At 39.9% G+C, this 27,406-nt stretch overlaps 1 protein-coding gene across 1 annotated transcript; it reads left to right on the top strand.

Moving 5' to 3' along the window:
* The first annotated feature begins 320 nt into the window (after positions 1-320).
* LOC104587531 (uncharacterized) lies at positions 321-26,182 on the top strand. The gene is made up of 21 exons (XM_088888386.1): positions 321-847; positions 1,777-1,909; positions 15,050-15,186; positions 15,300-15,345; positions 20,564-20,776; positions 20,875-21,378; positions 21,462-21,596; positions 21,701-21,916; positions 22,037-22,126; positions 22,226-22,473; positions 22,554-22,642; positions 23,380-23,420; positions 23,730-23,760; positions 23,866-23,988; positions 24,086-24,303; positions 24,412-24,507; positions 24,610-24,722; positions 25,011-25,146; positions 25,254-25,358; positions 25,469-25,747; positions 25,834-26,182. The coding sequence occupies exons 1-20, from the start codon at positions 573-575 to the stop codon at positions 25,667-25,669; spliced, it is 3,150 nt and encodes a 1,049-aa protein (XP_088744512.1). The 5' UTR covers positions 321-572; the 3' UTR covers positions 25,670-25,747; positions 25,834-26,182.
* Positions 26,183-27,406: the final 1,224 nt, after the last annotated feature.

Below are 27,406 nucleotides of genomic sequence, written 5' to 3'. Positions count from 1 at the left end.
TATTGAGTTCAGATCATTTAAAGGGTTGATTCTGAACCTGAATAAAACCCAAATCGATTATGTAATCCATATTATAATACATTTTAGACAGATTTGATGGATTTGCATATAAACTTGAATACAATGTAAAGGTGTTAAACAATATAAATAAAATTTGTATACCTAGTTACCTAGATATACATTAATGCATACCACACAGTACATACAGAAGGTGAGATTGGGCCGGGCCAAACTCAAAATGGGTCCATTCTAATATTCTTGGGCTACCTACTCTTGATTGACTACTCCCTTCAAACATTGTGGCTGCTGGTGTAAAATCCAGCAAAGAGAACAGCAGAACTTCTGCAATCCGCCCTTGAAAAGGACAACACGCACTTGTAATCCTGTACCTGGTCCTGTGTAAAACGACCAAAAGCTGTCGGTATCGCCGTCGCTCAAATCAAAAGGCAGGCAAAAACCCTTGCATTGGGTTTAGGGTTTTGCTCTTCTTCGGTTTCTTCTTTTGTCTCTGGTTAAGATTTAAGTCTTAAGATTCAGAGAGAGAGAGAGAGAGAGAGAGGCAAACCAAAAAAATGGCACAATCACTGGAATTGCTTCTGATTCAGTTCTTGATGCCAGACAACGATGCCCGAAGACAGGCTGAGGACCAGATAAAGCGACAGGCGAAGGACCCTCAAGTGATACCGGCGCTTGTTCACCACCTCCGAACGGCCAAAACCCCCAATGTCAGGCAGCTCTCTGCTGTCCTCCTCCGCAAGAAGATCACTGGACACTGGGCCAAGCTCTCTCCTCAGCTCAGGCAACTAGTTAAGTCTTCGCTCATTGAAAGCATCACCCTTGAGCATAGGTATCTCTCCTGTCTGTCCATTGATTGCTGATTGATTCAAGCCAATTGCTTCTTTACTCAATGCGGAATACGTAACTATTTTTATCTTTGGCCTATTAATTCGCGTAAAAGAGTTAAGGGTTAATTGTTGTTATGCTGTATTTGTCTTGATTGATAGATCCAGCTGTATGAGTAATTCTTATTTTGCTTACTCGTCGACACATGATAAGCTTACTAGTTTCACTTATCATAGTAACGTAGATTCTTTCTGACACAGATGTTGATATTGTATAATGTCACAGTTATAAAAGGCACGCGGAACTTTGATCTGTAGTTTGTCAAGATTTAATATTTTGTCTTTCTAGTAATCTGTTACTGTATCGTGGGTGGATCTATAAATGTTGGCTTGTAAAGAATCAGTCAATTTTTGAACAGGACTGTTGTATTGAATGACATGAATGTCCAATGGTTTTGCATTGATAAATTTTGTATTCTTACCAAATATATTTGGTTGTGATAGGTATGGGCACGAATTCCAAGACCGGAACTTGCACTTTTACAAACTTTGCTCTCATTTCGAATGAAACATGTCGGAAAGAAAACAAATTTGCTGTTATTTTCATTACAAAAACTATTCTTACCAAATGCCTGTAAAACTGAACTGAAGTGCAAATTTACTTCAGTTCAGTGTTTGCACTCCTACCAAAAACAGCCTAATATTGTTTCTATGCTCTGTGCTTATTTGGTGGGATTGTTAAATTTTCTTGAGTGAATTATTATAAAAAGTATCTTCCTGAGAAGATTACTGTTATCATCATTACTTTCTTACCCCATCTAATTTGGTTCATTATTATTTTTATTGAGTAAATTTGAAGAATTCTTGTCTTGCGGCATGTGACAGTTGAGTATTTGCTGAATTGGCATAATTGTTTTTTTTTTACTTTTCTCAGCCCACTTGTAAGGCGAGCTAGTGCAAATGTTGTGAGCATCATTGCTAAGTATGCTATCCCAGCAGGTGAATGGCCTGATTTGCTGCCCTTTTTGTTCCAATGCAGTCGGAGTGCGCAAGAAGACCATAGAGAAGTGAGTATACTGCTGTTAAAAGATGTTTGCTTTTCCAATCTTTAAAAACAGAGAGATCTGAAGTGAGGCACTATGATATTTTGATGCATGAGGCATGATGCTTAAGCCTATTTGGATGTTCTAATGTGACTTTGGCCTTTACAGGGGCAAGGTTCTAGACACTAGACCTGGTTAGTGACTTTTGTTCTCTCGCACAACACAGACATCCTGCCTATCTTGGATCTGTGGGTTTGAGCTCATGCCTCCTTGACCTTGTAACAAGGGATGCTGTACGACCAACTAAACTAAGATGTCATTTACATGCTTAAGACTTGAGATCTCATCATTTCAAGAGAAGCATAAATTCCAATGGGAAAGGTGTAGAACTATGTGAAAGAAAAGAAAAAAAAAAAACTATTTTGTTATATAAGAATGTGTCAATGAATTATTCATAATATAAACAATGACTACACGATAGAAAGAACTTTGTAACAAATCCTTACATGCTATTAGAAAGTTCTTAGTGCCAATCAAAACCTTAAGTGGGTGTCGAAAGCCCTATATGCAATTCAAAATATATGGGTAGAAGTCTTAGTATTGGACTTTTAATTCATGCTTGGGATGAGAACCCTACCTCAATTAATGTATAAAACGCATATTCTTGGCATAAGTCTCCTCCAGATGTGATGCATGTTCTTTATACTTTAGGCCTGAACCTCAGGTTGTTTTCTTTAAGCCTGACCTACCTTTTAAAACGTTTGTGCTTTCTTTATTCGTTTATTTTTTGTTATCTTGGTTGTCTATTTCTTATATTAGTTAGTTTACCAGATAAAATATGAATAGATGTCACATTATCCTTCATTGTGAGACAACAACATATTTCACAGTGCTGAAGTAGGTTGGAGGTTGTCACCAGAAAGAACAGAGGAGATAAGTGCGAGACTGATCTAGTTGATGGTTGAGGAGCTTAGAGAGATTGATACAGGGTTTGAGATTTGGGGGAAGTTATATGGTCAATGGTGAAGATTTAGAGGAGGGGAGCAAGGATATGATGAAGGAACTTGCTGAGTCTTCATAAAGGAGTGGTCTTTTATCTGTTTGTCCTGGTTCAAATCTGATATCCAATCTGATTAAGTCAATCTGGAATTCCAGATTTGATCCATTTATAATTGGATCAAATATGGATCCATCCCTGAGAATCAGAATCCAACAATTTAAAACAAGGTAAATATATCTCTATCACATGGATTTTTGATGTAATGCAACTCTTTTAAGTTGGTTCTTTCAAATGCAAGTCAACCTTCTTACCAGGGTTTTGACGAAGGCGAGAGGTCACTGTTCACCGTCACTGTTCATCGTCTTCTTCATTGAACAGCGGTGGCATTCTCTCTTCTCTCATTGGAATACAAAGCTCTCCGTTTCTTTGAATCTCACGAAGGTCACTTTTCAACGTCACTGTTCATCGCCCTTTTCATTGAACAGCGGCGACATTCTCTCTTCTCTCATCTCCGGCGAGGTTCTGAAAACTCAAACTCACGAAATGGAATCTCACGAAGGCGAGGGGCACTTACAACCGTCACTGTTCATCGCCTTCTTCATTTAACAGCGGTGGCGTTTCTCTCTTCTCTTGTTGGAATACAAAGCTGTCCGTTTCTTTGAATCTCTGGAAGGTCACTGTTCACCGTCACTGTTCATCGCCTTCAATTAACAGCGGCAGCGTTTCTCTCTTCTCTCGTTGGAATACAAAGCTCTCTGTTTCTTTGAATCTCTGGAAGGTCACTGTTCACCGTTACTATTCATTGCCTTCTTCATTGAACAGCGGCGGCGTTGTCTCTTTTCTCATTGGAAATTGATGTTTTTCTTGCTGAAGACTGGTGAGTGTTGGGGATTGAAGAGCTGCTTATAGATGGAAAGGGTGCAGTTTGGGAAAGGTAGGGGAAGTAGGTGGAGAGCGGAGATGTGGTTAAACGCTGGGAGAAGGGGTGTCGGTTTCAGAAGGAATTTTTCATACAAGAAAGTGGCAATGGCGGGTGTCTGGCCAAGCTTTGGAGAAACTATTCAAAGGTCGAATGGAGAGAGGGTGTGGTTAGAAACGACGGAGGAGGGGGTAAGGGTGAGAAGGGTCTTCCTACAAGGATGTCTAGTGGGCTATTTTGATAGGAAGTGTTCGGTAGATTAGATGAATTGGAGGCCTGGATGTTGGAGTAAGGTGGGTGGGGTGAGGGTGAAAAAATTTGTTGAAGATCTGTTTCTGTTCATCTTCCCGTCTAAAGAAGAGGCGGAATGGGTTATTCAGAACGGTCCTTGTGCATGAGGACAAAATAGATTTGCATTGGAGTGGTGGGAGAAAACGATGTTAAACTACAATCCAGAGAAGTTGGGGTCTCTCAGTGAGCCGAAAGAACTTTGGATAAAGGTTTTTAGGCTACTGCTACCCCTGTGGTGTCTGAGTGTTATAGAAGGTATTGGAAATATCTATGGGGGCTTCCTTCGGACGGACGATTCTTTGGAAGAAATTAAGACCTATGAATGGGCTAGAATGAAGGTGAAGGTAGGGGGAGTGATCTCGAAGAAGGTGGAGATTGTGATAGGAGATCTATCTTTCATGGTGTGGAATTGGATGGAGAGGGGTCCGAGGGTGACTAGAAGAGAGGGGGGGGGGAAGAACTGAGGGAGATTGGTGAGGGTGAGAGGGGTTAGGGGCTACAGGAAGAGAGGAAAGATTCGTCAGCAAGTAGAACTCTGGTTCTAGTGGACAATAAAGAGGAAAGCTGCGGAGGGAGGGTATTGTTGGAAAAGGAGAAGGCGGAAGGGGAGAGAAAGATGATTTCACGACCGGAATCTCAGGCGACTCTGTTTTAGTCCGGTTAGGCTGAAAGGGTGGATCCGGAATTTGATCCCGCTTGGGACAACCGTCGGATGGAGATCTCTGTAGAAAATCAGAATAAATTTCAAAATACAAAGGAAGAACAAAGCTGGGCGGGACTTTCAAAAAATTGGGTCAAAGAGACTCTGATGGAATGCCTTCAGGAGTTGAACCTATTGCCAGTTGGGGAATCATTGCAGTAAAAAAAGATGACAATTGGAGGGGAGCTGGGTTGGAGAGAGTGGAGGGGTAGCTAGGGGAGTTCTATCACCTCCGAGAACCCAAAGTGGGACTAGTTCAGGGCGGGCCCAACCCACCATAGCTTGGAGTAACCTGAATTTGAGCTTGGCCCAGAAAACCCAGATTGGGGATGGTGCTTCAGCTCTGTCTGGCCCGAATTGGCTCCAAATGCATCCTCCCCCACCACTTGAAAGTAGCAGAAGTCGTCCTCAATGCTTAGTGGGAAGGGATTAGTTGACACAGAGAAGACGAATGCAGATGCCACATCCAGATGGACAAGATAGGTCGATGATGACTCCTCCGGCATTGCGTGGTATTGGAGATGGTGCTATAATCTTGGCGAATATCTAGGTGCCTGAGGTGGAGTTGGCGGAAATAACACCATTGGCAATGATACGTGGTCAAGAAGCCCAAACTTCTCAGATGTTTTTCAGTCCTCAAGCTGGTGATTACCAGGTATGTTCCTTGGAAGTGGGGAGGGGGGGACTACGGAAAGAGACAGGAATAGGGGTGTGGAGGAAAAATTTGAGGACGGAAAGGGAGGGGTTGGGAAAGAGGGAGATAAGGGTAAAGGGGCAGAAATTACTTCGGCGTGGGTGAATTCCAAGATTTTGGGGCTGGATAAATTCTTGGGGGTGTCTATTGAAAGTATAGAGGAAGAAACATTGAAGTACTTAGAAAAGATTGAAAGGCGATGACTAGAGGAGAAGGGCAAGCTGAATGCAAAAAAAGGTGGAAATGGAGTGAAGAAAAGTAGGGAAATGATGAGGTTGGCGTGGGGATTAAATGACAAAGCGGGAAAGGGACAGGGATCTATAAGAGGGGGAGGGGAGAAGAAAGGTCATTGAAAGGGTGGGGGTTTCTCTAATTTGTTTTATGGATTTAAAAATTCTTTCGTGGAATGTGAGGGGGTTAGGGTCAGGTAGGAGAAGGGTGGTGATTTGCGATCTACTTAAAAGATGGAAATCGGATGTGGTGTTCTTCCAAGAAACCAAATTGGATGCAGTGGAAGCAGAAATAATCAAAAGTTTTTGGGGGGATGACCAAGTAAGGTGGGTGAGTAAATTGGTGAGAGGAAGTGCAGGGGGTATCCTAACGATATGGGACAGATCAAAGTGTAAGCTTGTCTCTTCTCGTGTGTGGGCTTTTACGGTAACAGTAATCCTGGAGTTTAAGGGAGGCTTTCTAGGGCAATTCACTAATGTTTATGGGCCCACAATTAGTGCAGAGAGGGATAGGTTGTGGGAAGACCTGGCTGAAGCAAGAGGGGTGCACTCTATCCCATGGGTAATGGGGGGGAGGGGACTTTAATGTGGTTAGATTCTTGGAGGAAAGAAAGGGTGGAAATAGGCAGACAAGGGACATGAGAAGATTTGCTTTGTGGATGGTTTTGATCTGATTGATCTCCCTTTGTTGGGGGCTCAATATACTTGGACTAATAACCAAGAAACCACGACATTGGTCAAGTTAGATAGATTTCTCATATCTCTGGATTGGGAAGATGCATTTAGCCTCATAAAGCAAGTGGCCCTCCCAAGACCTATTTCGGATCATGCTCCTATCTAGTTGGTGTGTGGAATGCAAAGTCCGAAAAAAAACCCCTTCAAAATGGAAAATATGTGGTTTGAAGAGGAGGGGCCGATTCCCTTGTTGAGCTCTAAATGGACTGAACTGCAGCTAGAAGGTATGAGTTCATTCAAATTTGCTAAGAAAATCAAAGTAGTCAAGGAAACCCTGAAATCTTGCAGACGAGAGTACCGTGGGACATCAGAATCAGAGAAAAAGAGATGCCTTGAAGTGATTAAGGAGCTGGATACAGTTGAGGAATCTGGTCCTCTAATTGAGGAAGATAGAAAGAGAAGAGTGGATGCAAAGGTGTCCATTGGCAGGCTATCTGTTAGAGATGAAATTAAGTGGAGGCAAAGGGCCAAGGTCAGATGGCTTACGGAGGGGGATAGGAACTCCAACTTTTTTCATAAAATGGCAAATGCAAGAATTAGATATAAGCAGCTTGTGAGGCTGGAGTTTGAGGAGTTAGTGAGAGAGGATGGGGCTGGAGTTTGCAGCATTATTCCAGGAAGTTTGGACTAGAAGACCTTTTCCTACAGATCTGGAGTTTAGGAAGATTTCTGATTCTCAACAAAGAGAATTGGAAGCCCCCTTTACTGAGGCTGAAATATGGCATGTGATCAACAATATGGAAGTAGATAAATCTCTAGGGCCGGATGGTCTTACAAGCCTTTTCTATAAGAAGTGTTGGGAGGTGGTGAAAGAGGATTTAATGAAAGTGTTTCAAGACTTATTGATAAAAAAAAAAGTGTTTCAAGGTTTCCATCAAAATGCAGCTCTAGAAAGAAGTCTAAGTTCCACGCTCATCTCCTTAATACCTTAAGTGGAAGGGGCAACCAACATTAAAGACTTCAGGCCCATCAGTTTATTAAATAGCTTCTATAGAATTCTGGCTAAGGTTCTTGCAAAAAGAATGAAATCAGTGCTGAATTTTGTGATTGCAATGAATCAATTTGCATTTGTGTCGGGAAGACAGATGTTAGACAGTGTCTTGGTGGCAAATGAATTCATAGACTCAAGGAGAAGGGAAGGCAAATCAAGGCTGATTTGTAAGCTAGATCTGGAAAAAGCCTACGACCATCCTAATTGGAAGTGTTTGGATTTGGTACTAGAAAAGATGAATTTTGGTCAGAAATGGAGGAACTGGATTAAAGTCTGTGTTTCTTCCCCCAAATTTGCGGTGCTAGTCAATGGTGAGTCGGCTGACTTCTTTAAAAGCTCTAGAGGTCTCATACAAGGGGATCCCCTTTCTCTGTTGTTCATTTGTATAATGGAGTTGTTATCTCTCTTTGTTCATTGAGTTAGCGAAGAAGGCTTATGGAAAGGGTTTGAATCAGTTCCAGGTGGGGAAAAAGTGCAGTTACTCCAGTTTGCAGATGACACATTGTGTTTTATTGATGTAGATCTAGGTCAACTGGAAATCATGCTTAGGGTGTTAAGTTGGTTTGAAGTGGTAATAGGTTTAAAGGTTAACTGGGCCAAGAGTAGACGGGTGGGATAAGTTGGTTTGAAGTGGTAATGGGTTTAAGTTGGTTTGAAGTGTTAAGTTGGTTTGACATGGATGGGTGGAATATTGGAAGCTTATTTCAGGGTGAAGATTGTAATCGGTTTAACTCATTCCCAAGACTACAGAGTGTGCAAGGAATAACAGAAGGGGCAAATCGGGAGAACTGGAAGCAGAGCAGGAACACACCATCTAGGGGTGAACCAGGGGTAGAGTGGAAAGATCACTAGGGTGACCAAAGGACAGAAGTACTTTCTAACCAACTCAGGGAGATAGACGCTTACCAACCTCTGGAACAAGAGAGGGAGGCTGGGAACAATCCTTTTCTAGCATGTCCATCAGTCCTAAGTAACCAAGTGAATTTTGTTTGTGCTACTAATGTGTCTCCTGTGTCTTTGGTTCCAGATTCCGTTCCTGTTCCATGTCTTGTAGCCCATGAATATGCAGCCGAACTAGTTGGCGGGCTCTCCGAGGAGGGGTAGAGGGGAATGAAGGAAAGTGGGAAGGTACGGGAAGGAAGGTATATGAGTGAAAAAGTGTGAAAAATCATTGAAAGAGTGTTTAAGGAAGTGAAGGGAAAGTTGATCTGGAGGAGGGGGGAAGGGGAGGAAGGAAGAGGGGAGGGGTCAGTGGAGAGGAGGGAAGGGAAGGAGGGTAGAGATGGAGAGGATTATGGGGAGAGAACAGGGAAGGAGGGAGGTAACAGGAGAGGGAGGATGGATGGAGAGGAAATAAGAGAGGTGGGACCAGAGGAGTGGAAGAAAGGGTAGGTGGACAGAGATGGAGGGGATTCTGTAGGAAGGACAGGGGTGGAGGACTCGGTGAGAGAAGACATGATAGCAGAATTTGTAGGGAAGTTGGGTTGTAGGTTGGATGATTTGAATGTGTTGAAAGAAAGCTTATAGAAGAGGAAGAAGGAGATCAGAACAAAGAAGAGGAGATTGAGTGAAGTAGAGAGATTGAAGAGAGATGTAGAAGGTGACAAGAAGCTCGGGGTAAAAGGAGATAAAAGGAAAGGGGGAAAGTAGTGGGTAGGTGGCAAGGGGTTTAAAAAAGAAGCGGAATGAAGATTCTTAGTTGGAATGTGAGGGGTGTGAGGGGAGTTGGGAGTGCAAGGAAGAGAGCGACAATAAAAGAGGTAATAAGGAGGTATGACCCAGACATTGTGCTATTGCAAGAGTCTAAGAGAATGGAGTTTAATAAAAAATGGGCAAGGAGTGTATGGAAAGCTAGGGGGATTAGCTGGGTGGCTGCTCCCTTGTGGAGTGCTTCCGGGAGGATTGTAACAATGTGGAAGAGGGATGTGGTTGAAGGTTTAGAGGAGTTGATTGGAAAGTACTCGATTTCCATGAAGTTTAAGCACCAAGAGGATGATTATATGTGGGTGCTCACAAATGTATACGGACCAAATGACTACAGAGAGAGAAAGGAGTTGTGGGAGGAATTGGCTAATGTTAGAGGGTTGTGGGATGGGCCCTAGTGCATGGGTGGGGATTTCAATGTGATCAGATTCTTGGAGGAATCCAATAAGGTTAATCAGAGGGTGACAAAAAGCATGAGGAAGTTTAATAGTTTTGTGGATGCCTTTGAGCTTAAAGAGATTCCCCTAGCCCATAAGACATTTACATGGTCAAATCTCCAATTTAGACCTATTTGCTCTAAGCTGGATAGATTCCTGTTCTCTTTGGATTGGGAAGAACATTGGGGAACCTTGGCTTCTAGAGCTCTCCCAAGGGTGACCTTGGATCATTAGCCCATAGTGTTATGTAAGGAGGAAAGAAGGTATGGAGGTCCTACCCCCTTTAGATTTGAAAATATGTGGTTACTTCATCTAGGGTTTACTAACAAAGTGAGGGAGTTGTGGTATGAGTGTAACCCAATGGTGGAATGGGAGAGGGTGAGATTCCATAAGAAACTACAATTCTTGAAAGCAAAAATCAAGGAGTGGAATTTGGTGGTGTTTGGGAGGATAGAAGAAAGAAAGGGAACTCTGATGGATCAATTTGAAAGCCTTGACTCTAAAGAAGAAAGGGGAGAATTTGGAGAGGAAGACAATGAACTTAGGAGAGGTTTGAAAAGACAGTTAGAGGACTGCCTGCACAAGGAGGAAATTAGTTGGAGGCAAAAATCTCCGTGTAAATGGTTGCAAGAGGGAGACTAAAGCACTAGGTATTTCCACTCTTTGGCAGATGGCAGGAGAAAGAAGAACTTTATCTCCAAATTGGTAGTAGATGGATTTGATTTAATACAACAAGAGGAGATAGTCGGGGCTTATGTGGAGCACTTCAAATCCATTCTAAGAAGGCATGTGATTAGAAGGGTGTGGGTAAAAGGATTGGATTGGCCAGATGTAGGGGTGGAGAACAGGAAAAGGTCGGAAAGAAGCTTTAATTTGGAAGAGATCAAGGAGGCTGTGTTTTCTATGGATAGAACAAAAGCTTCAGGGCCGGATGGGTTCACAATGGCTTTTTATCAGGATTGTTGGGATAAATTGAAAGATGTTCTTTTGCAGGTGTTTGAGGAGTTTTTCAGGAGAGGAATTGTCAATCTGGGTGTGAACTCTACATTTATAGCCTTAATTCCAAAAAAAGAAAGATGCATCCCACCCGAAGGATTTTAGGCCAATTAGCTTGGTAAATAGCTTGTATAAGGTCATTGCAAAAGTGTTGTCTTCGAGGCTAAAGGAGGTATTGTTAGATATCATTGCACATTATCAAGGAACCTTTGTGAGTGGAAGACAAATTATTGATCAGATTTTAATTGCTAATGAGAGTGCGGAGAACTTTAAGAGGGATAAGAAGAAGGGAGTGGTCTGTAAGTTGGACTTGGAAAAGGCTTATGACTTGGTGGACTGGGATTTTTTGAGGAAAGTTTTGACTAAATTTGGGTTTGGGGCTAGATGGTGTAAGTGGGTCATGGGTTGTGTTCGGAATTGTCATTATTTAGTGCTAGTGAATGGGATAATGGTAGATTTCTTTCCAGGGGGTATAAGACAAGGAGACCCCCTCTCTCCTTTCTTGTTCATTCTAATTGCGGAGGTACTGGGGAAACTGATTCATAGAGTAGATTCTAGGGGGCTCATTAGAGGCTGGAGAGTTAGGAGGGTGGAAACCCCCCTCACTCATAGTTTGTTGATGACGTGATTCTGTTTTGTGAAGGCGGTAATGTGAGCTTTATCAGGAACTTGAAGTCGGTGATACAACTATTTGAGCAAATGTCCAACTTGAAGGTTAACCTTGGGAAAATTTTGAAGAGGCTATGTGGCGTTACAAGAATGAAATGAAGAAATTTAGTTGGTTGACAAGGAATATGTTGGTCACTGTACAGTGGGTAGGGAGATCAGCAAATACTTTGTCAGATGTGTTAGCTAAGCAAGGGGTAAATAGGGAAGAATTGTTTTGGGCTCAATTGTGATTCTTGCTTTTCTTTCCTAGTTTACTTATAAGATTCAAGGAGGGGCTGCAACTCGCACCTCTCCCTGGGGTGTTGTATGAACTCACTCTAAATCTGCTTCTAAGTTAATAAATTTATTATCATTCATAAAAAAAAAGGTTAACCTTGGGAAAAGCTGTGTGGTGGGGGTGAATATGGAGGAGGGAGAGATCAGGGAGAGTGCTGAAGTGCTGGGGTGTGAAGTCTCGGAGTGGCCATTGAACCACTTAGGGTTGCCATTAGGTGATAATCCTATGAGAGAGAGCTTTTGGAACCCGGTGGTGGAAAGATTTGAAAAAGGACTGGTATCCTAGAAAAAGAACTACCTCTCTCTTGGTGGGAGAATTACATTAATTAAGGCCATGCTTGCTAACTTACCCATCTTTTTCCTGTTGGTGTTTAAAATCCTAGTGAAGGTTTCTAACAGATTAGAGAAGCTTATGAGAGATTTCCTGTGAGGGCCAAGAGAGGAGAAGAGGGATCATAAAGTTAGCTGGGTGATAGTGTGTAGGAGTAAGACTTGTGGTGGTTTGGGGCTTGGGAATATTAGGAGAAAGAATATGGCTTTTTTGGGAAAGTGGTTGTGGAGGTTCCCTATGGAGAAGGAGAAGCTATGGGCTAGAATAGTGGCAAGTATACATGGGCTGGAGCACAATGGATGGGACGCTAGAATCAGAGCTAGGATTACAAGAAACTCTCCTTAGAAAGCCATTCATGACCTTCTACCAGTATTCTCCCCTAATATCAAGTATGATTTGAATTCCGGTAACTCCATAAAATTTTGGGAACAAACCTGGGTGGGGAGTGCCCTTCTAAAGGATCAGTTTCCTTCTTTGTATGCTCTATCTGATTTGAAAAATGAGCCAATACCCCGTCCTCTTCCACTTCTGGGGTTGGGTGGAACTTGGGTCTAAGAAGGGACTTGAGGGACTCAGACTTCGACAGTATTTCGAGCCTTACTGCACTTCTTGATAACGTTGTCTTAAACCCCACTAGGGCAGATTCTAGAATTTGGACACCTACCCCCAATGGCATCTTTTCTTGTGCTTCCTTCTTCAAAGTCTTAAGTCAGTCCACCAGTCCTACTTTCCCCCCTTTCCCTGTTGGACACTTTGGGAAGAAAGAAATTCTAGGATATTCTCAGAATATGAGAGAGGAGCAGCAGATCTGAGGGCTATCATACGTATTAGGGCTGTACAGTGGCTGAAATCTTTGGAGCTATTCACAGATTACACTGTGGATGACATGTTGAGGAAGTGGGGTGAAATTGCAAATTGCACACATACCAAGTTAGTAATGAGTGTGTCTTGGACCCCTCCACCTGTTGGATTCTTGAAATTAAACTTTGATGGGTGTAGTAGGGGAAATCCGTGACAATCGGGGATTTGGGGTGTTTTTAGGGATGAGAATGGGGTCATTTCTGCCATGTTCTCAGGCCCAATTGGAGTGGGTAACTCCCTTAGAGCTGAGATCTTTGTAGTTATGGAAGGAGTCCAGAAAGCTAAGGAGTTGAATCACTCTTCTAAAGAGTTTTCTGTCTAACCTCCCCTCCTATTTCCTCTCTTTCTTCCCTATCCCTACCAAAGTGGCGATCAAAATAGAAAGGCTACAAAGAAATTTCCTTTGGAAGGACTGAGAGGAGGAAAAGAAAATACACTTGGTTGGAAACAAGTGTGTACTCCGAAAGAAAGAGGTGGCTTAGCGGTGAGAAATCTTAAGACTTTTAACAAAGCTCTTATGTGTAAATGGATTTGGAGATTTGCTAGAGAAAGAACTAGTTGGTGGAGGTCTTTAATGGCAGACAAGTATAAAACAGATGGAGGGGATTGGACAACAACCTTGACCCTTCCTTCCTTGGGTTGCTCTCTTTGGAAGAAAATTATGGAAATCTACCCTTTGGTTCAAAGTGGTTTGTCCCTTAAGTTGGGCTCAGGTCTTCGCTTGAAATTTTGGAAAGACAATTGGTGTAACAATAGGTCCCTTGAAGAGCTGTTCCCTCACTTGTTTCAATTTGTAGAGAACCCGGATGTTATGGTGACAAATTGTTGTGAGCTGATGGGGAATAGTATTGTATGAGCCCTAAGTTCAGAAGACCTTTCCAAGATTGGGAAGTGGAACAAGTGGTGAACCTGTTGGACTTGCTCTCTAGTCAAGTTCTGCCCTAGTGAAGGTCTGGATAACTTTCCTGCTACTAGAATCTGGACTCAGATTCCTCCTCTCAAAGTGAATGCACTGCTGTGGGTGGTGGTATTGGACAAAAATCTAACTAAACAAAATTTGACAAAAAAGCGGAATTCTGATTCAGAACATGATGTGCGAGCTGCGTGGGCATGCAGAGGAGGACAACTATCATCTCTTTATCCATTGTCCTTTTGCGGCTGGAATTTGGAACCATTTTCTCTCATTGGAGGGTATTTCCTGGGTCATGCCAAATCAGTTTTCAGGTCTGCTGAGGAGTTGGGATTTGTTAGGCCTTTCTAAGCTGGCTAGAATTGTGTGGTGGGCTATCCCTGCAGCTGTTATCAGTTCCATATGGGTAGAGAGAAACAGAAGAATCTTTCAGAATAAGAAAAAAGGAGGCGGACTGTCTTGTGTCTGGTGCAGTGGGAAAGCTTGTATCCTGGACTGCAGGTGTAAAAGGCATACAGCCTGGGGTCTTGGGGTCTCAGTTAAGTTCTGTTAGTATATTTGAATTGTAATGTAAACTGAGAGGCTGTTCTCAGTCTTTGCTCCCTTCTGGGAGGCCTTTGTATGATTCTGATTTCTATTAATAAATTTACCTTACCTTTTTCAAAAAAAAAAAAAAAAATCACAAAGCACATACAAACATTCCCAAGTTAACTTCATTGATTCCTAGCTGGTGCTTTTAATGTCAATCTTGGTTTCGGTGAAATAGGGGAAATAAGGCTATTTGATTTTTTTTTAAAGAATTCATTTATTTGAGAACTCAAATAAAGTTCTTTAATTTTTTTTGTTTGTTCATTGAGCTCTCCTTTAGGCTAGCAAAATGGGGAATGAATATGCAACCAATACCTGCAGCATAGCATATCAACAACTAATGTCAATTGATGCATTGTCAAGTATTGAATATACATATATAAGGTTGCTTTTTCATTTTTGAGGGGCTAATTTATAACAATGGAATTTTACAAAATAACGTTATTGGTTTTATATTTTTCCAAATGGGAAAAAACAACAATTCTGTTTGATCCTTAACCTCATTAAGGATGATAGTTGCGTCATTTGTAGAAGCCTATCGCCTAATTCTGGTTATAACTGTCTGGGTATTGGGAGGATGGACTGGATACATGTTTAACCTCCAGCGTTTTTAGCACAAAATGGCTATTCTCAAGCTTGAACCAATATTTCATGCTTGTCAGACCAAGATTTTACCATTCTACCAATATCATTTTATTACAAAAAAATATTTCATTATCTATGTTTAGTGTCTACATTTAGGTACCTTTGCAAGTATTTTTTTAATCATTTCTGTGGTTTTCTTTTAAAATGTGAGTGACCTAACAGATGTCTTGCTTTTTGGTGATATAAGGTGGCATTGATCCTTTTCAGCTCCTTAACTGAAACAATTGGCAGTACATTTCAACCATATTTTGCAGATCTCCAATCTCTGCTGCTCAAGTGCCTTCAGGATGAGACCAGTACCCGTGTCAGAGTTGCTGCACTCAAGTAATCTTATTCTTTTCTTAAGCATGAATTTTTTTTTTTTTGTTTAAGAATATTGTGTCTATCATTGTTTAGTGGGTATTGGGCTTTTCTCAAACTTCTTTTCTTGTTCTCAGGGCAGTTGGTTCTTTTCTAGAGTTCACCCATGATGGGGCTGAAGTGGTAAACTTTCAATTTTGTTGCATTGCTATTGCTTTTCTTGTGTCTACTTTTGCTAGGAGCTTTCACAATGTCTTCTTTTGTTAAAGCTTCTTAGATTCTTATTTCCTTGTGTCTACTTTTGCACAATGGTAGGATGATCTTATTTTCATATATAATCTTAAGGTGGTTTTTTTGGTTCTGCTTGTGTACTTAATTTTATTGCTCTGTGTTCCTTAACTTCTGGTTTGTGACTGGATTTTTTTCATGTCTGTCATGTTAACCAAATCTTAATTTTACATATGGTTAAATGCTAAAGCATTTTTTCCAAGTGAAATGGGCCAAACATTAAGATGCATCTATTGGATAGTTCAGTGTTAAATGAATTGATAGACCATGGGTTGATTAGAGTACTTTTTTTGACCAGAAGATCCTATAGATAAGTGATTTAAAAGGTGCGCTTAGGCGCACAGACGAGGCGCATTTTAGGGTATGCGCCTCACCCAGGTCCTAGGCACACCCCTTTCAACGCTCACCGAAGCTTCGAGAACCCCCTATTTGCTAATGTTGTTCATTCATTCATTCCAACAAAATATCTTCTTAAAAGGCAATTAAAGTTATAAAATTGTTATTGTTTATGTGAGAAACATGGACTTGTTTGGGCTTGCCTCGAGGGGCGTGCTACAAAGGCGACTCATAGAATCAAGAATGCAATATGTTTTACATCACATTAGCTACTTGAAGTAATGCAATTGAGGAAAAAACAGAGATTGTGGGTTTTACATGCTTGAAAATGCGTTATATGTTTGCATTTATTTTTAAATTTTCATTTGAATATGCTTTACATGTTATGTTTATATATTTTAATTTTAGAATTTAGGTAATAGATTTATTAAAACATTTATTTTAAAATTTAAGTTTATATTTTTTTTATTAACATCATGTTTTATATTTTTTTTATTTTTTTGCATTTTGTTAAAATTTTTTGGCATTTTTTTTGAATTTTCTGACATTTTTTTTTATTTTTAGCATTGTTTTTGTATTTTTGCGCCTTGCTTCAAAAAGGCGCGTGCCTTGTCTTGTGCCTTGGGCACAAATTGGCCCTTGTGCTTTTTTTGCGTCTTGCACTTTTAAAACACTGCTATAGATATGGTTTTGCATAGCTCGAATAAGGGGTCTCATGCTGAATTAAGATGATTGGTTCAGGAGAGTAGGTTTAAAGTTTTGATGATTACATCAATGAGGATGAATGCTTCTCTAGATCCATGAAATAATATAGAAGTATGATGATCAAACTAAAGTCCCATGAAGAGGAAAGAAAATTTTGTCTGTGACTAATCACAATACAAATTTGCAATTAAGATCTAATCCACTAATCATAAACGGAGATCATTCTACTGCAAATCTACAGTTCAGTTCCATTGTTCAATGCTTAAACTGATGATATTTTTCTTCTGATTTGTTATCAAACTGCCAAGGGTTGGTTATAATGTATAGTGTGTTTACATAATACATTATAACTACACATATTTTTATGTGATTACATGGTAATCGTAAACTATCAAGCTATAAATTAAATCATCTGATGATTAATGACATATTTAACCTGATTTTCAGGGTAAATGAGAAGATTTTTTAATAACTTCATTATTAAAAAAGCCCCGACTTTCAGCTTTACATACACTTATATCTTCTCAAAAGTGTGTGTGTACAGAACAACAGTTGGTTTCCTTGCATTAGAACTGTTTGGTTGTTGAGTTTTGATAAAGTATTTTGAAGCATTTACAGGATTGATTACCAAAGACAGATTAGGCAGGGGTGGGTAAGTGGGTACATTTCTGGGAGAACATACTTTCTGGTGGTTGGTGCTTGTGTGAAGCATTCTCTTTTGTTGCATGACATGACTGTAACTAGGGATTTGGCTGTCTGGAACTGGTCTAAAGTGGTGTTTGGTGAAGTGGCCTGGTGTCCCCATTTAAGGGTGGCATATCGATAACAGGGAAAGGATAATCGTGTGGAGTTGTTGCCATGTTGGTTTGCTATTTAAGACAAAGAAATCTTTTAGATGGGCGGACAAAAGGTGTGGGATCTGTATTTTCACTGAAACCCTCTCTTAATCTTATTGGTGGAAAGATTCATACTTTCCATAGTGTTGGATATGATACTGGTTTCCAATTATTCTCCTTTTCAAATGGACATAACTTGTTGATAAAAAAAGGGAAGTCGATCTGTTTATATCTCAGTGGAGACATAAGAATTTATGCTCCTTGTGTATTTTTGAAAGATTTTCTCTCCCACTCCCATTATAATTCATTGTAGATGATCCTTGGAAGTTTTGGAGCATTTTGTATAATTTCATGGTGGCAATGAGTTGTTTTGGGAAAAATGTATCTTCACTTATTCATGCGTGTCCAGTTAAAAGTTCCACCAGTAGATGGTACAAAACTTGGCTTCATTTGTAATCTTTTGGAGTATTTGAAAGGAAGTAACTATTATCTTTGGAAGCAAAAGTATGTATTGCACACAATCATAGGGAAGGAGTCTGGCATTTTTTTTGGTCCATGGATGTGACAGTGTTGGGCTTCTTGTTTAAGAATGTCCAGTAGTGGGTACTGTGGTTTTGAGACTGTTAGAATGGAGAGCTCTTGTTTGCAAGATAAGGCGTCTGCTGCTTTATCCGGCCTTATACTCTATCCCTTGTGTCAATCTTTTCCTAGAATTTACATCCTGTCCAATTCCAAAAACAAACCAATTACTGAAATGGTAACTTTGGAGAGTAATGGGTTAGGCTGGGTTCTGGGACTGAGAAGACCTTTGAGGGATCAGGAAGCTAGTGAGTTGATTCCTTTGCTTACCCCCTTAAAGAGCTCAACCTTTCTTTTTCAGGGAATGATGAGAGAATTTGGACACTCAATGTCAAGGGCATATTTTCTTCATTTCTTGTGCATTCTTTCTTAAAACTTTTCTCCCATCTTTCGATGAAAGCTTCTTTCCTGTAAAAGAGGTATGATATAGCCCAGTACCCCCAAAAGTCAAGGTTTTCTGTTGGGAAGCTGCTAATCAAATCATTAATTCCTGTGAGAAACTCCAAAGGAAGTTAAAAGGTTGGTATCTTCCCCTCATGTGTGTGTCTTGTGCCTGAAGAGTGGGTCAGTTTACAAACAATTTGTTAATGTCTTGCCAATTTGCATAACAGCTATGGCATCATTTCCTCTCTTTGATGAATTGGGATCTCCCACCAACAAAACACATTCCAACCCCCTACCAACTTCATCTAACACCGCACATGTCACCATGAGACTGGAACCCACCATAAATGAGATGTGCGGTGTTAGATCATGTTGGTAGGGGGTTGGCACGTGTTTTGTTGGTATGAGATCCGGACTCCTCTTTGATAGGTAGAGCTTGGGAGGCACCTGCTGAAGTGTTGGACTTACTCAAAACAGATTGTTTGGGTCCATGTACTTGAAGGCAAAAAAAAGTAAAAAATCATCTCATGTGAGGGATTATTTGGGGGTTGTGGTGTAAGAGAAATGTAAGGCTGTTTGAAGAAAAGTATAAACAGGTGGAGAAGCTGATAGAACTCCCAAAGATAAGAGTGGTGCATTGGGTTTCAGTGGCGTCAGAATTTAAAGAAGTGCTTTTTATAGTTTTATTGATTTGATTAGGGATTAGCAAACAGTAGCGGGCTTGCAAAGAAGTAAACAGGCTAGGATGCTGGGTTGGGGTCCACCAGAATGTGGGAGGGTCAAGTTCAATTTTGATGGGTTCTGTATCAGAAATCTGGGGCCATCAGATGTAGGGGTGTTGTTAAAGATCATGAAGGCAATGCTATGCTGAGTTTTTCAGGCCCAGTGGGACAAGGGAAGCCTCTGAGAGCCGAATCGTTGGCTCTAATTCAGGGTTTAAAGCTGCTGCACCCAAGTTTCAAAATATCGATATGTATTGGGCCGTATTGGGGGATTCCCGATATGCCCCTACAGGGGGTATTTCGGGCTCTTGACCGGTTCACGGGGTGGAGGACCTTAAACTGGCCCCTCTGAACCAGATTTGAAAAAAAAGACTGAAAAAAAATAAAAAACAGCTATTGATACACTCTGATACGCATCTACCGGCGTATTGGGTGTATCGATATTTTGAACCTTGGCTGCACCAACAGCATTTAAGGAACATAATAGTGGAGGGAGACTGTCAATTGGTTATTTGCTGGGTGAAAGGTCAAGAGCAAATACATTGGGTGAGGACTCTGAAGCTTTTTTCTGATTTTTCAGTGGACTTTTTCCGAAACTGTAGCTCAAGAATCAAAAGGTCTTGGAGGTTTGGTCTTCCCCCAAGTGAAGGCTGGATGAAACTTGAATTCGATGGAAGTAGTTTTGCTATCCGGGTCCTTCTGGAATTGGAGTAATTAGGGATGGGAGTGGGATCATTTGCGACTTGTTTTCGGGGCCTACTGGGAATGGTCATTCAGTGAGAGCTGAGCTCTTGGCGGCTATTTTTGGGGTGCAAAAAGCCAAGGAAATGGGGATTGCAAGATTAATAGTAGGAGATTCTAAATAGTCATTGGCTGGCTGAAAAAAAGAGAAGGGGTATTATGCCAATTCAGAAATGATCTCAGGTGGTTCAAGCTGCTGTCAAGACATGCAAATCCAGTTAAGATGGTGAGGAGGTCTGCTAATGGTTTGGTGGATGGCTTAGCTAAACTAGGCGTGAATGGACATTGGGTTCAATGTAGTTGGGTAGTGGGACTCTCTGCTGTATTGAGTGTTATCTCTAACAACTTCTTGTTATACTATCCTCTTTTTAATTTCTAATACATCTCTTTAAGTTGCTGATAAAAAAAAAAAAAAGGAACAAATACATTGAGAATTTAAGGCTTTGGTAAGACTGGCTGTTTCACTATGTTCCTCCCAGAATGCCTCGTTCAGATGGGTCCCTAGAAGCGCAAAAATGCTAGCAGATTCTTTAGCAAGAGATAGTGGGGGAGGGATGTTCTGCATTGGGGCCCTGGAACAGGTTGTAATTTGTAGAAAAGGAATCTTGGTAGTGTGGTGGGGAAATTGTTTCTGCTTTATTGAAGTGTACTTGTTCTATTTCTGCTTGCACAGTGAACAGTTTATTTTGATTACTGAAAATCTTCTGTTATTTATCAATAAAAATGTCTTATCTCTACATGATTTCCTGCAGCAACAAAAACAATCTTGTTTTTTATATCTTACCATCTGTTTCTGCAATTCATATATAGGTTAAATTTCGAGAATTCATTCCTAGCATTTTGAATGTATCACGGCAATGCCTTGCCAATGGCGAGGAGGATGTAGCTACAATTGCTTTTGAGATTTTTGATGAGCTCATTGAATCTCCTGCACCTCTTCTTGGGGAATCTGTAAAATCAATAGTTCACTTTTCTCTTGAGGTTTGCTCCAGTCAAAATTTGGAACCAAATACACGGCATCAGGTTAGATGAGATTCTCAAAAATCAGTGTCATTTGTCATTCTCTAACTTTTCCCATCATTTAGATTCCTCAACTGTTTCCTCCGTTTTTAATGTACCAGGCTATTCAGATAATCTCATGGCTTGCAAAGTATAAGTACAATTCCCTGAAAAAGCATAAGCTGGTTATACCCATTCTACAAGTTATATGCCCTTTACTTGCAGAAACAAGTCAGGGAGACGAGGATGATGATCTTGCAGCTGATAGAGCTGCTGCGGAAGTTCTTGACACAATGGCTGTAAATCTTCCAAAGCATGTTTTTCCTCCTGTTTTTGAATTTTCTTCATTAAGCATTCAAAGCATTAATCCAAAGTATCGAGAAGCTTCAGTGACAGCCTTAGGCATTGTATCAGAAGGATGTTTTGAGTTAATGATAGATAAATTGGAACCTATGCTTCATATTACCCTTGGAGCTTTGAAGGATCAAGAACAATTGGTAAGAGGGGCTGCATCATTTGCATTAGGTCAATTTGCAGAGCACCTGCAGCCTGAAATTATATCTCACTATGAAAGTGTTCTTCCATGCATTTTAAATGCCGTTGAAGATGCTTCTGATGAAGTAAAGGTAAAGATAGGAAGAATAATTTGGTTACTTGCTAAGGAAACTCTATATATGGATTTATGCCCTTAACTCTGGTCTTTTACCAGGAAAAATCATACTATGCATTGGCAGCATTTTGTGAAAACATGGGTGAAGAAATACTTCCTTATCTTGATCCTTTGATGGGGAGATTGCTTGCAGCACTTGAAAATAATCCTCGTAATTTGCAGGAGACATGCATGGTATAAATTGCTCAACTTTAGTGCTTTAGGAAACAATCCCAATTTGACTTCATTTTTCTTGGCTGACCTTTTGGCTGTTCTGGCATTTGATAATTATATTGCAGTCTGCCATTGGTTCTGTAGCATCTGCTGCAGAACAAGCCTTCATTCCATATGCTGAGAGGGTTCTTGAGTTGATGAAGGTCTTCATGGTGCTTACCAATGATGAAGACCTCCGCTCACGAGCAAGGGCAACTGAACTAGTTGGCATCGTTGCAATGGCTGTTGGAAGAACTAGGATGGAGCCAATATTACCTCCTTTTATTGAAGCAGCTATTTCTGTAATTCTCTTTTAGAACACTTTCACTTAGCTGGACTTGTCAAAAAACAAAAAACACTTTCACTTGGCAGGCAGGCATAAAATTGTCTTGATGGATGATTCATGTCAATTATTTTCTCAGGGTTTTGGATTGGAATTCAGTGAACTTAAAGAATACACTCATGGATTTTTCAGCAATGTTGCAGATATTTTAGATGATGGTTTTGTGCAGGTATACCTATCCTTTGTCCAATTAGATTTGAATGCCAATTTTTATGAACTTTTCCTTGTGATGTTAAATGTAGGTAATAGAAAGTCTTTTTTGTTACAGTACCTTCAGCATGTTGTTCCCCTTGCATTTTCTTCATGCAATCTAGATGATGGATCTGCAGTAGATATTGATGATTCTGATGGTGATGAAAGTGTTAATGGATTTGGTGGAGTGTCTTCTGATGATGATGCTCATAATGAACCAAGAATGCGCAATATTAGTATAAGGACAGGAGTCTTGGATGAAAAGGCGGCAGCAACTCAGGCCATTGGCTTATTTGCACTGCATACAAAGAGTTCATATGCTCCGTATCCTTTTTCTTATCTCATATTTTTACACTAAAAAAAAGTTACATAAATCATCATTGGGTTTCTTTAATTGTCTTAAGTTATTTGGAGGAGTCATTACGGATATTAGTGAGGCATTCTGGGTACTTTCATGAGGATGTTCGGCTTCAGGCTATTATTTCTTTGAAACGTGAGTAGCAATCACTGTCCATCAATTGATTCCATATTATTTCTGTACTGTGAATTATTTTGATGTTCCTCTTGAACTCATTGATGTGCCAAATGCTGCAGATTTTCTTGGAGCTTAGTTGTTATGATATAATCATCTCCTTGAATTGGCCATCTTGTAACCAAAATCAGTTTACTGTGAATCCCTATTAATGATATGTAGGATAGGCAAAAGGGGTCCAGTTCTCAGACTCCTTATCTGTTGGTATTTGGCTTTTGTTGTATGTCATGTTGATAATATAATGTAGCTTATATTGGCCCTTAGAGAAGCAACTACTAGCTGTAGTGGTGGTCACCTAGGTTATTTTGTTAATTAATAAAGACAAATATTCATGTAGGAACCAGATGGATATGATTTCATTTCTCCTAAGCTATTATGTCAATTCAGGATCCTTTGTTTTTGGTGATACCATTCTTGGTGTGATCTGCAATTAATAATTTTCTAATGATGTTTGGAAGCTTTGATATAAATACTACTGAAATTGATAAGATTCTGTTTGTTTATAGGTAACAATAAAACATAATAACTTGAATTTTTGTTGAGTTGGTCATTGATTTTGTTGATGGATTGGTGACAGACACCTAAAATTCCAATCATAAATAACCATGCCATCTGCTAAGATGGCTTTTACTCCCTTACCTGCACTCCTTTTATGCTACTGACTAGAACCTTCTGTTAAAATCATGTTTTTGATGCAGATATGTTAACAGTGGCACAGGCAGTCTTCCAAGGTCACAATGTGAGTGTACTCTGACAGTACTGCCTTCCCCCTCAAATAAATAAATAAATAGAAGAGGCTATTTTTGGTTGAGAGGGGAATTTGTTCTTGGTACTCTTAATCATAAGCTTGCCATCCAACAGAATGCTTTGCTTTGACTATATAGTCTTGACTGTGCTGTAAATTTTGAAATTGGAATTTATTTTCTATTAGAACATAGATACAATCCCTTATAGTTATGGAATTGATTTGGGGTTATGAAAAAAAAAAAAGAAATATACCACAGATGGTAGATTTGCTATTAAAAGCTTCTCGTCCTTTTTCTTGCAGGAAGGGTCAACAAAGGAAAAAGAAGTTCTTGGTATGAAAACAACCATTTCCTGGTTCTTGAATAGCTTGTAATGTGTTCTTTGGTAGGCTTATTCCTCTTTCTGGTATGGTTTATCCAATTCAATATGACTTGTAGATACTGTGATGAATATCTACATCAAGACAATGACTGAAGATGATGATAAGGAAGTAGTTGCTCAAGCCTGTGAGAATATAGCGGATATCATCAAAGAAAATGAATACATGTCTCTTGAGCCTTGTCAGTCTAAGTGTCCTTACCCATGCCTGTTTCTTAAATAAAGTATGCTTTCTGATGCAAGTCTGATTAAGTTGGTATTTACACTATCTGGTTTCAGATTTCCCTAGGCTTGTTGATGCAACATTAGTACTACTTCGGGAAGATTCAGCTTGTCAACATACAGAGTCTGATAGTGACATTGAGGATGAGGACACTGAACACGATGAAGTACTCATGGATGCGGTATCTGATCTCCTTCCTGCATTTGCAAAATCCATGGGGTCTCAGTTTGGACCCATATTTGCAGAGCTGTTTGGACCCTTGATGAAGTTTGCAGTGAGTTACCATAGAAAACATTTTTTTTTTTAATTTTTCTTAATCTTTCAGCTGATCTTCTCTTCATCTCATTATTGCATGACCTGTCACCTATGTTAATGAATACAGAAAGCTTCACGCCCACCACAAGATCGGACCATGGTTGTTGCCTGCCTTGCTGAAGTTGCCCAAGAAATGGGCTCTCCAATTGCAGGCTATGTTGATGTAAGAGTTTTATACAAAACAAAATTGACCTCCATCATCCCCATGTCTCTTTGCATGCTGGATTACATGCATCTCCATCTGAGTAATTAAGTTGTGTTGCAGAATGTAATGCCCTTGGTGTTAAAAGAATTAGCATCATCAGAGGCAACTAATAGAAGGAATGCTGCATTTTGTGTGGGTGAATTATGTAGAAATGGTGGGGAGCCAACCCTGAAGTATCCTTTGTGAAACAAACTTCATTGTTCTGTAAAAGTTGATGGTTATGCTGTCAAATCTTCAACTATAATTTCCTTCATCAATTTGGTCACAGTATTTCATGCTAACCATCTTTTGTTTTCCTGCTTTCTTTTGGGTTTAGTGTTTTTTTAACCAGTTTAAAGCTTTATCACTAACAAATCTTGTCAATACTTGCATGGGCATTGAAGCTGTCCTTTTGCTATAAATATATGCTTATATGTCATTCTGTTTTTCTTGTCAAAGCTTTTCCCTTTCATGTTGACAAGATACTATTCAAGTATACTTCATGGACTTTACCCATTATTTGGAGAATCCGAACCAGATGATGCTGTAAGAGATAATGCTGCTGGTGCGGTTGCAAGGATGATCATGGTGCACCCTGAGTCTATCCCTTTGAACCAGGTTATTTTTTTGGTCACCTCATTTCTTCTCTGTTTCAGCGCTAACTCTAAATCTAAATCTCATGGGCTTGCATTTCTTTTCTTCCCCATCCCCCTTTCAATTACTAGGTTCTCCCTGTTTTTCTGAGAGTTCTGCCTTTGAAAGAAGATCGAGAGGAGTCTATGGCTGTATATAGCTGTGTTTGTAATCTTGTATTATCTTCTAATCCCCATGTACGAGTGATACTCTGATGTTTCATTTAGATTGATGCTTACTGTATCTGAATTCTCAAAAGATGTTCTTCATAGTTTAACATTTATTGTCTTCCTGGAAATCTAAGCAGATCCTATCTCTAGTCCCAGAGTTGGTTAATCTTTTTGCTCAAGTGGTGGCATCACCTGCTGAGACTCCTGAAGTTAAAGGTCAAGTTGGCAGGGCTTTCTCTCACCTGATTTCCCTCTATGGCCATCAGTTGCAACCCATCTTGAGCAATCTTTCACCTGCATATGCTAATGCCTTGGCTGCATTTGTACCAAATAGTTGATTAAGCCAAATGCTCCTGTTCCTACACTTAACGAATTTTGAACCAGAAAATGATTGAATATTTGAATATCATTCCCAGGTACCAACTGTTTTCTACATATGCTAAAGACTATAATTTCCCAGTTACATCATTATAATGCCGCCATTATTTTTGTCCTTGTACAGGTTTTGCAGTCCATTCTTGTCAAGTGCCTCCTTTTTTCCTGTGTGGTTGAGATTGTTTTATCTTCAAGTTTCTCCATGTCTATGGCGTTCTTTTTTCCAATTATTTAACATTTTTTAACTTTTATTTGCTTTCAGTGAGCTTCTGTTTATTTTCCCCATTATTTCATTTTTTTCTTGTTTAGCTTAAGCAGCCCATAGTCTTTTTGATTTTGAGAGGAATTTGCAGATGATTTGTGAGGGGATTTTCCCATTCTTGTGTGAATATACATACGTTAATGTATATTAAAATGTGTTCCTTGCATTGAAATGAATGATCAATTAATTGAAGCCATTACCATTCTGTTATCAACTGCAATTTTCAACATATTTTTTTTTTGTCTGGTTAAAAGTTTTTGCACTTTGTTGTATTCTCTAGTCTCAACTATTAAAATTTGTAATGAAACATGTGGTTCTTTCCCATATCCTTCGCCAAGCATTAAACATTGAATTAGATTATATATAGATTTCTATAATGATCTAAGCATTCATAGAATCATAGCTGAGACTACAATTTTACGCTGCTTACATCCTACAAAGGGTCTGTGGAGACTTGACTCCTGAGTGGCTATTGTCCTCTCCCATGTTTTGGGGGATGCCCGGATTGTATTAGATAAGTTGGACCTCATGTGCTTATTGCTCAAGCTCAACCACTGTATTAAATATTTTTCTTTTTATTGGGTTTTGATCGGTCAAGCCTGTAGACTTAAGAGAAAGGGGAAGTTCTTTTTTTTTATCAATAACTCTGAAAATTTTCATTAAGATGCTTTAATATACGATAAGAAGTTGCAAAGAAATCAGCATAGAAGCTGATCCGGGACAGAATTACAAATGTGCCCAAAACATATCTGTTCTTTGAACCCCTTGCTTTGCTAAACTATCAGCCAAACTGTTGGCAGATCTCCCAACCCAAACCATCTGAATAAACATATTCCTTGACATCCATTTGAACCTTCTGAAATCATTCTTCAGCCGCCAGGCCACTCCTTCCCCTTTTTGCAACCATTTTATCACAGTTTGAGTCTCTTTCGATGATCAGTCTGTTAATCCCCAGCTCTTTGGCCTTTTCAACCCCATATACTGCAGCTGGAAACTCTGCCATAGCTACATCATCCAAGAAAGGGGAAGTCCTTGATTGCATGTGGAATGGAGATATAATATATTTGCATCTATAAAAGCATATATATTGTAATTATAAAGTTATCTGCATTTTCTCTCACAGAATTGGTCCTCTCACCCATCCCACATCACTTGCAGCCATGCATTTGGAACATTTCCCAATGGGCAAAAACATACATGTATAGAGATGTTCCCGGCTATAAAGGCTGTGAGGGTGGGTGTGGAGCAATTTTGTGAGGAAATACGAACTTGATGTTAAGAGCACTAGAGCAGGTCCAGGTTCTTCCCAATTCTCAAGTTCATGTGAAATAAATAAATAATCTGCCAACAGATTTCGCCACTTATTCTAGATAAACACTTTTTATGGTCATCTGAATATTAAATAGAAAAATTAGAAGTCTATTGTTAATGGAGAAAA

Source organism: Nelumbo nucifera, chromosome 5 (assembly GCF_055504915.1).
Source record: "Nelumbo nucifera cultivar China Antique chromosome 5, China Antique-T2T, whole genome shotgun sequence".
In the NCBI taxonomy this organism is placed as follows: Eukaryota; Viridiplantae; Streptophyta; class Magnoliopsida; order Proteales; family Nelumbonaceae; genus Nelumbo; species Nelumbo nucifera.
Note: the sequence above shows the minus strand (reverse complement) of the source record. Positions and strands in the feature narration are given on the sequence as shown.

What these genes read in the sequence shown, in the direction of transcription:
- LOC104587531 (XM_088888386.1), top strand. Translation starts at nt 573, where the DNA reads ATGGCACAATCACTGGAATTGCTTCTGATTCAGTTCTTGATGCCAGAC. An exon ending in GTCAGAGTTGCTGCACTCAA is followed by an intron (nt 15,187 to 15,299) that starts GTAATCTTATTC and finishes TCTTGTTCTCAG; the next exon opens with GGCAGTTGGTTCTTTTCTAG. An exon ending in AAAGGAAAAAGAAGTTCTTG is followed by an intron (nt 23,761 to 23,865) that starts GTATGAAAACAA and finishes TATGACTTGTAG; the next exon opens with ATACTGTGATGAATATCTAC.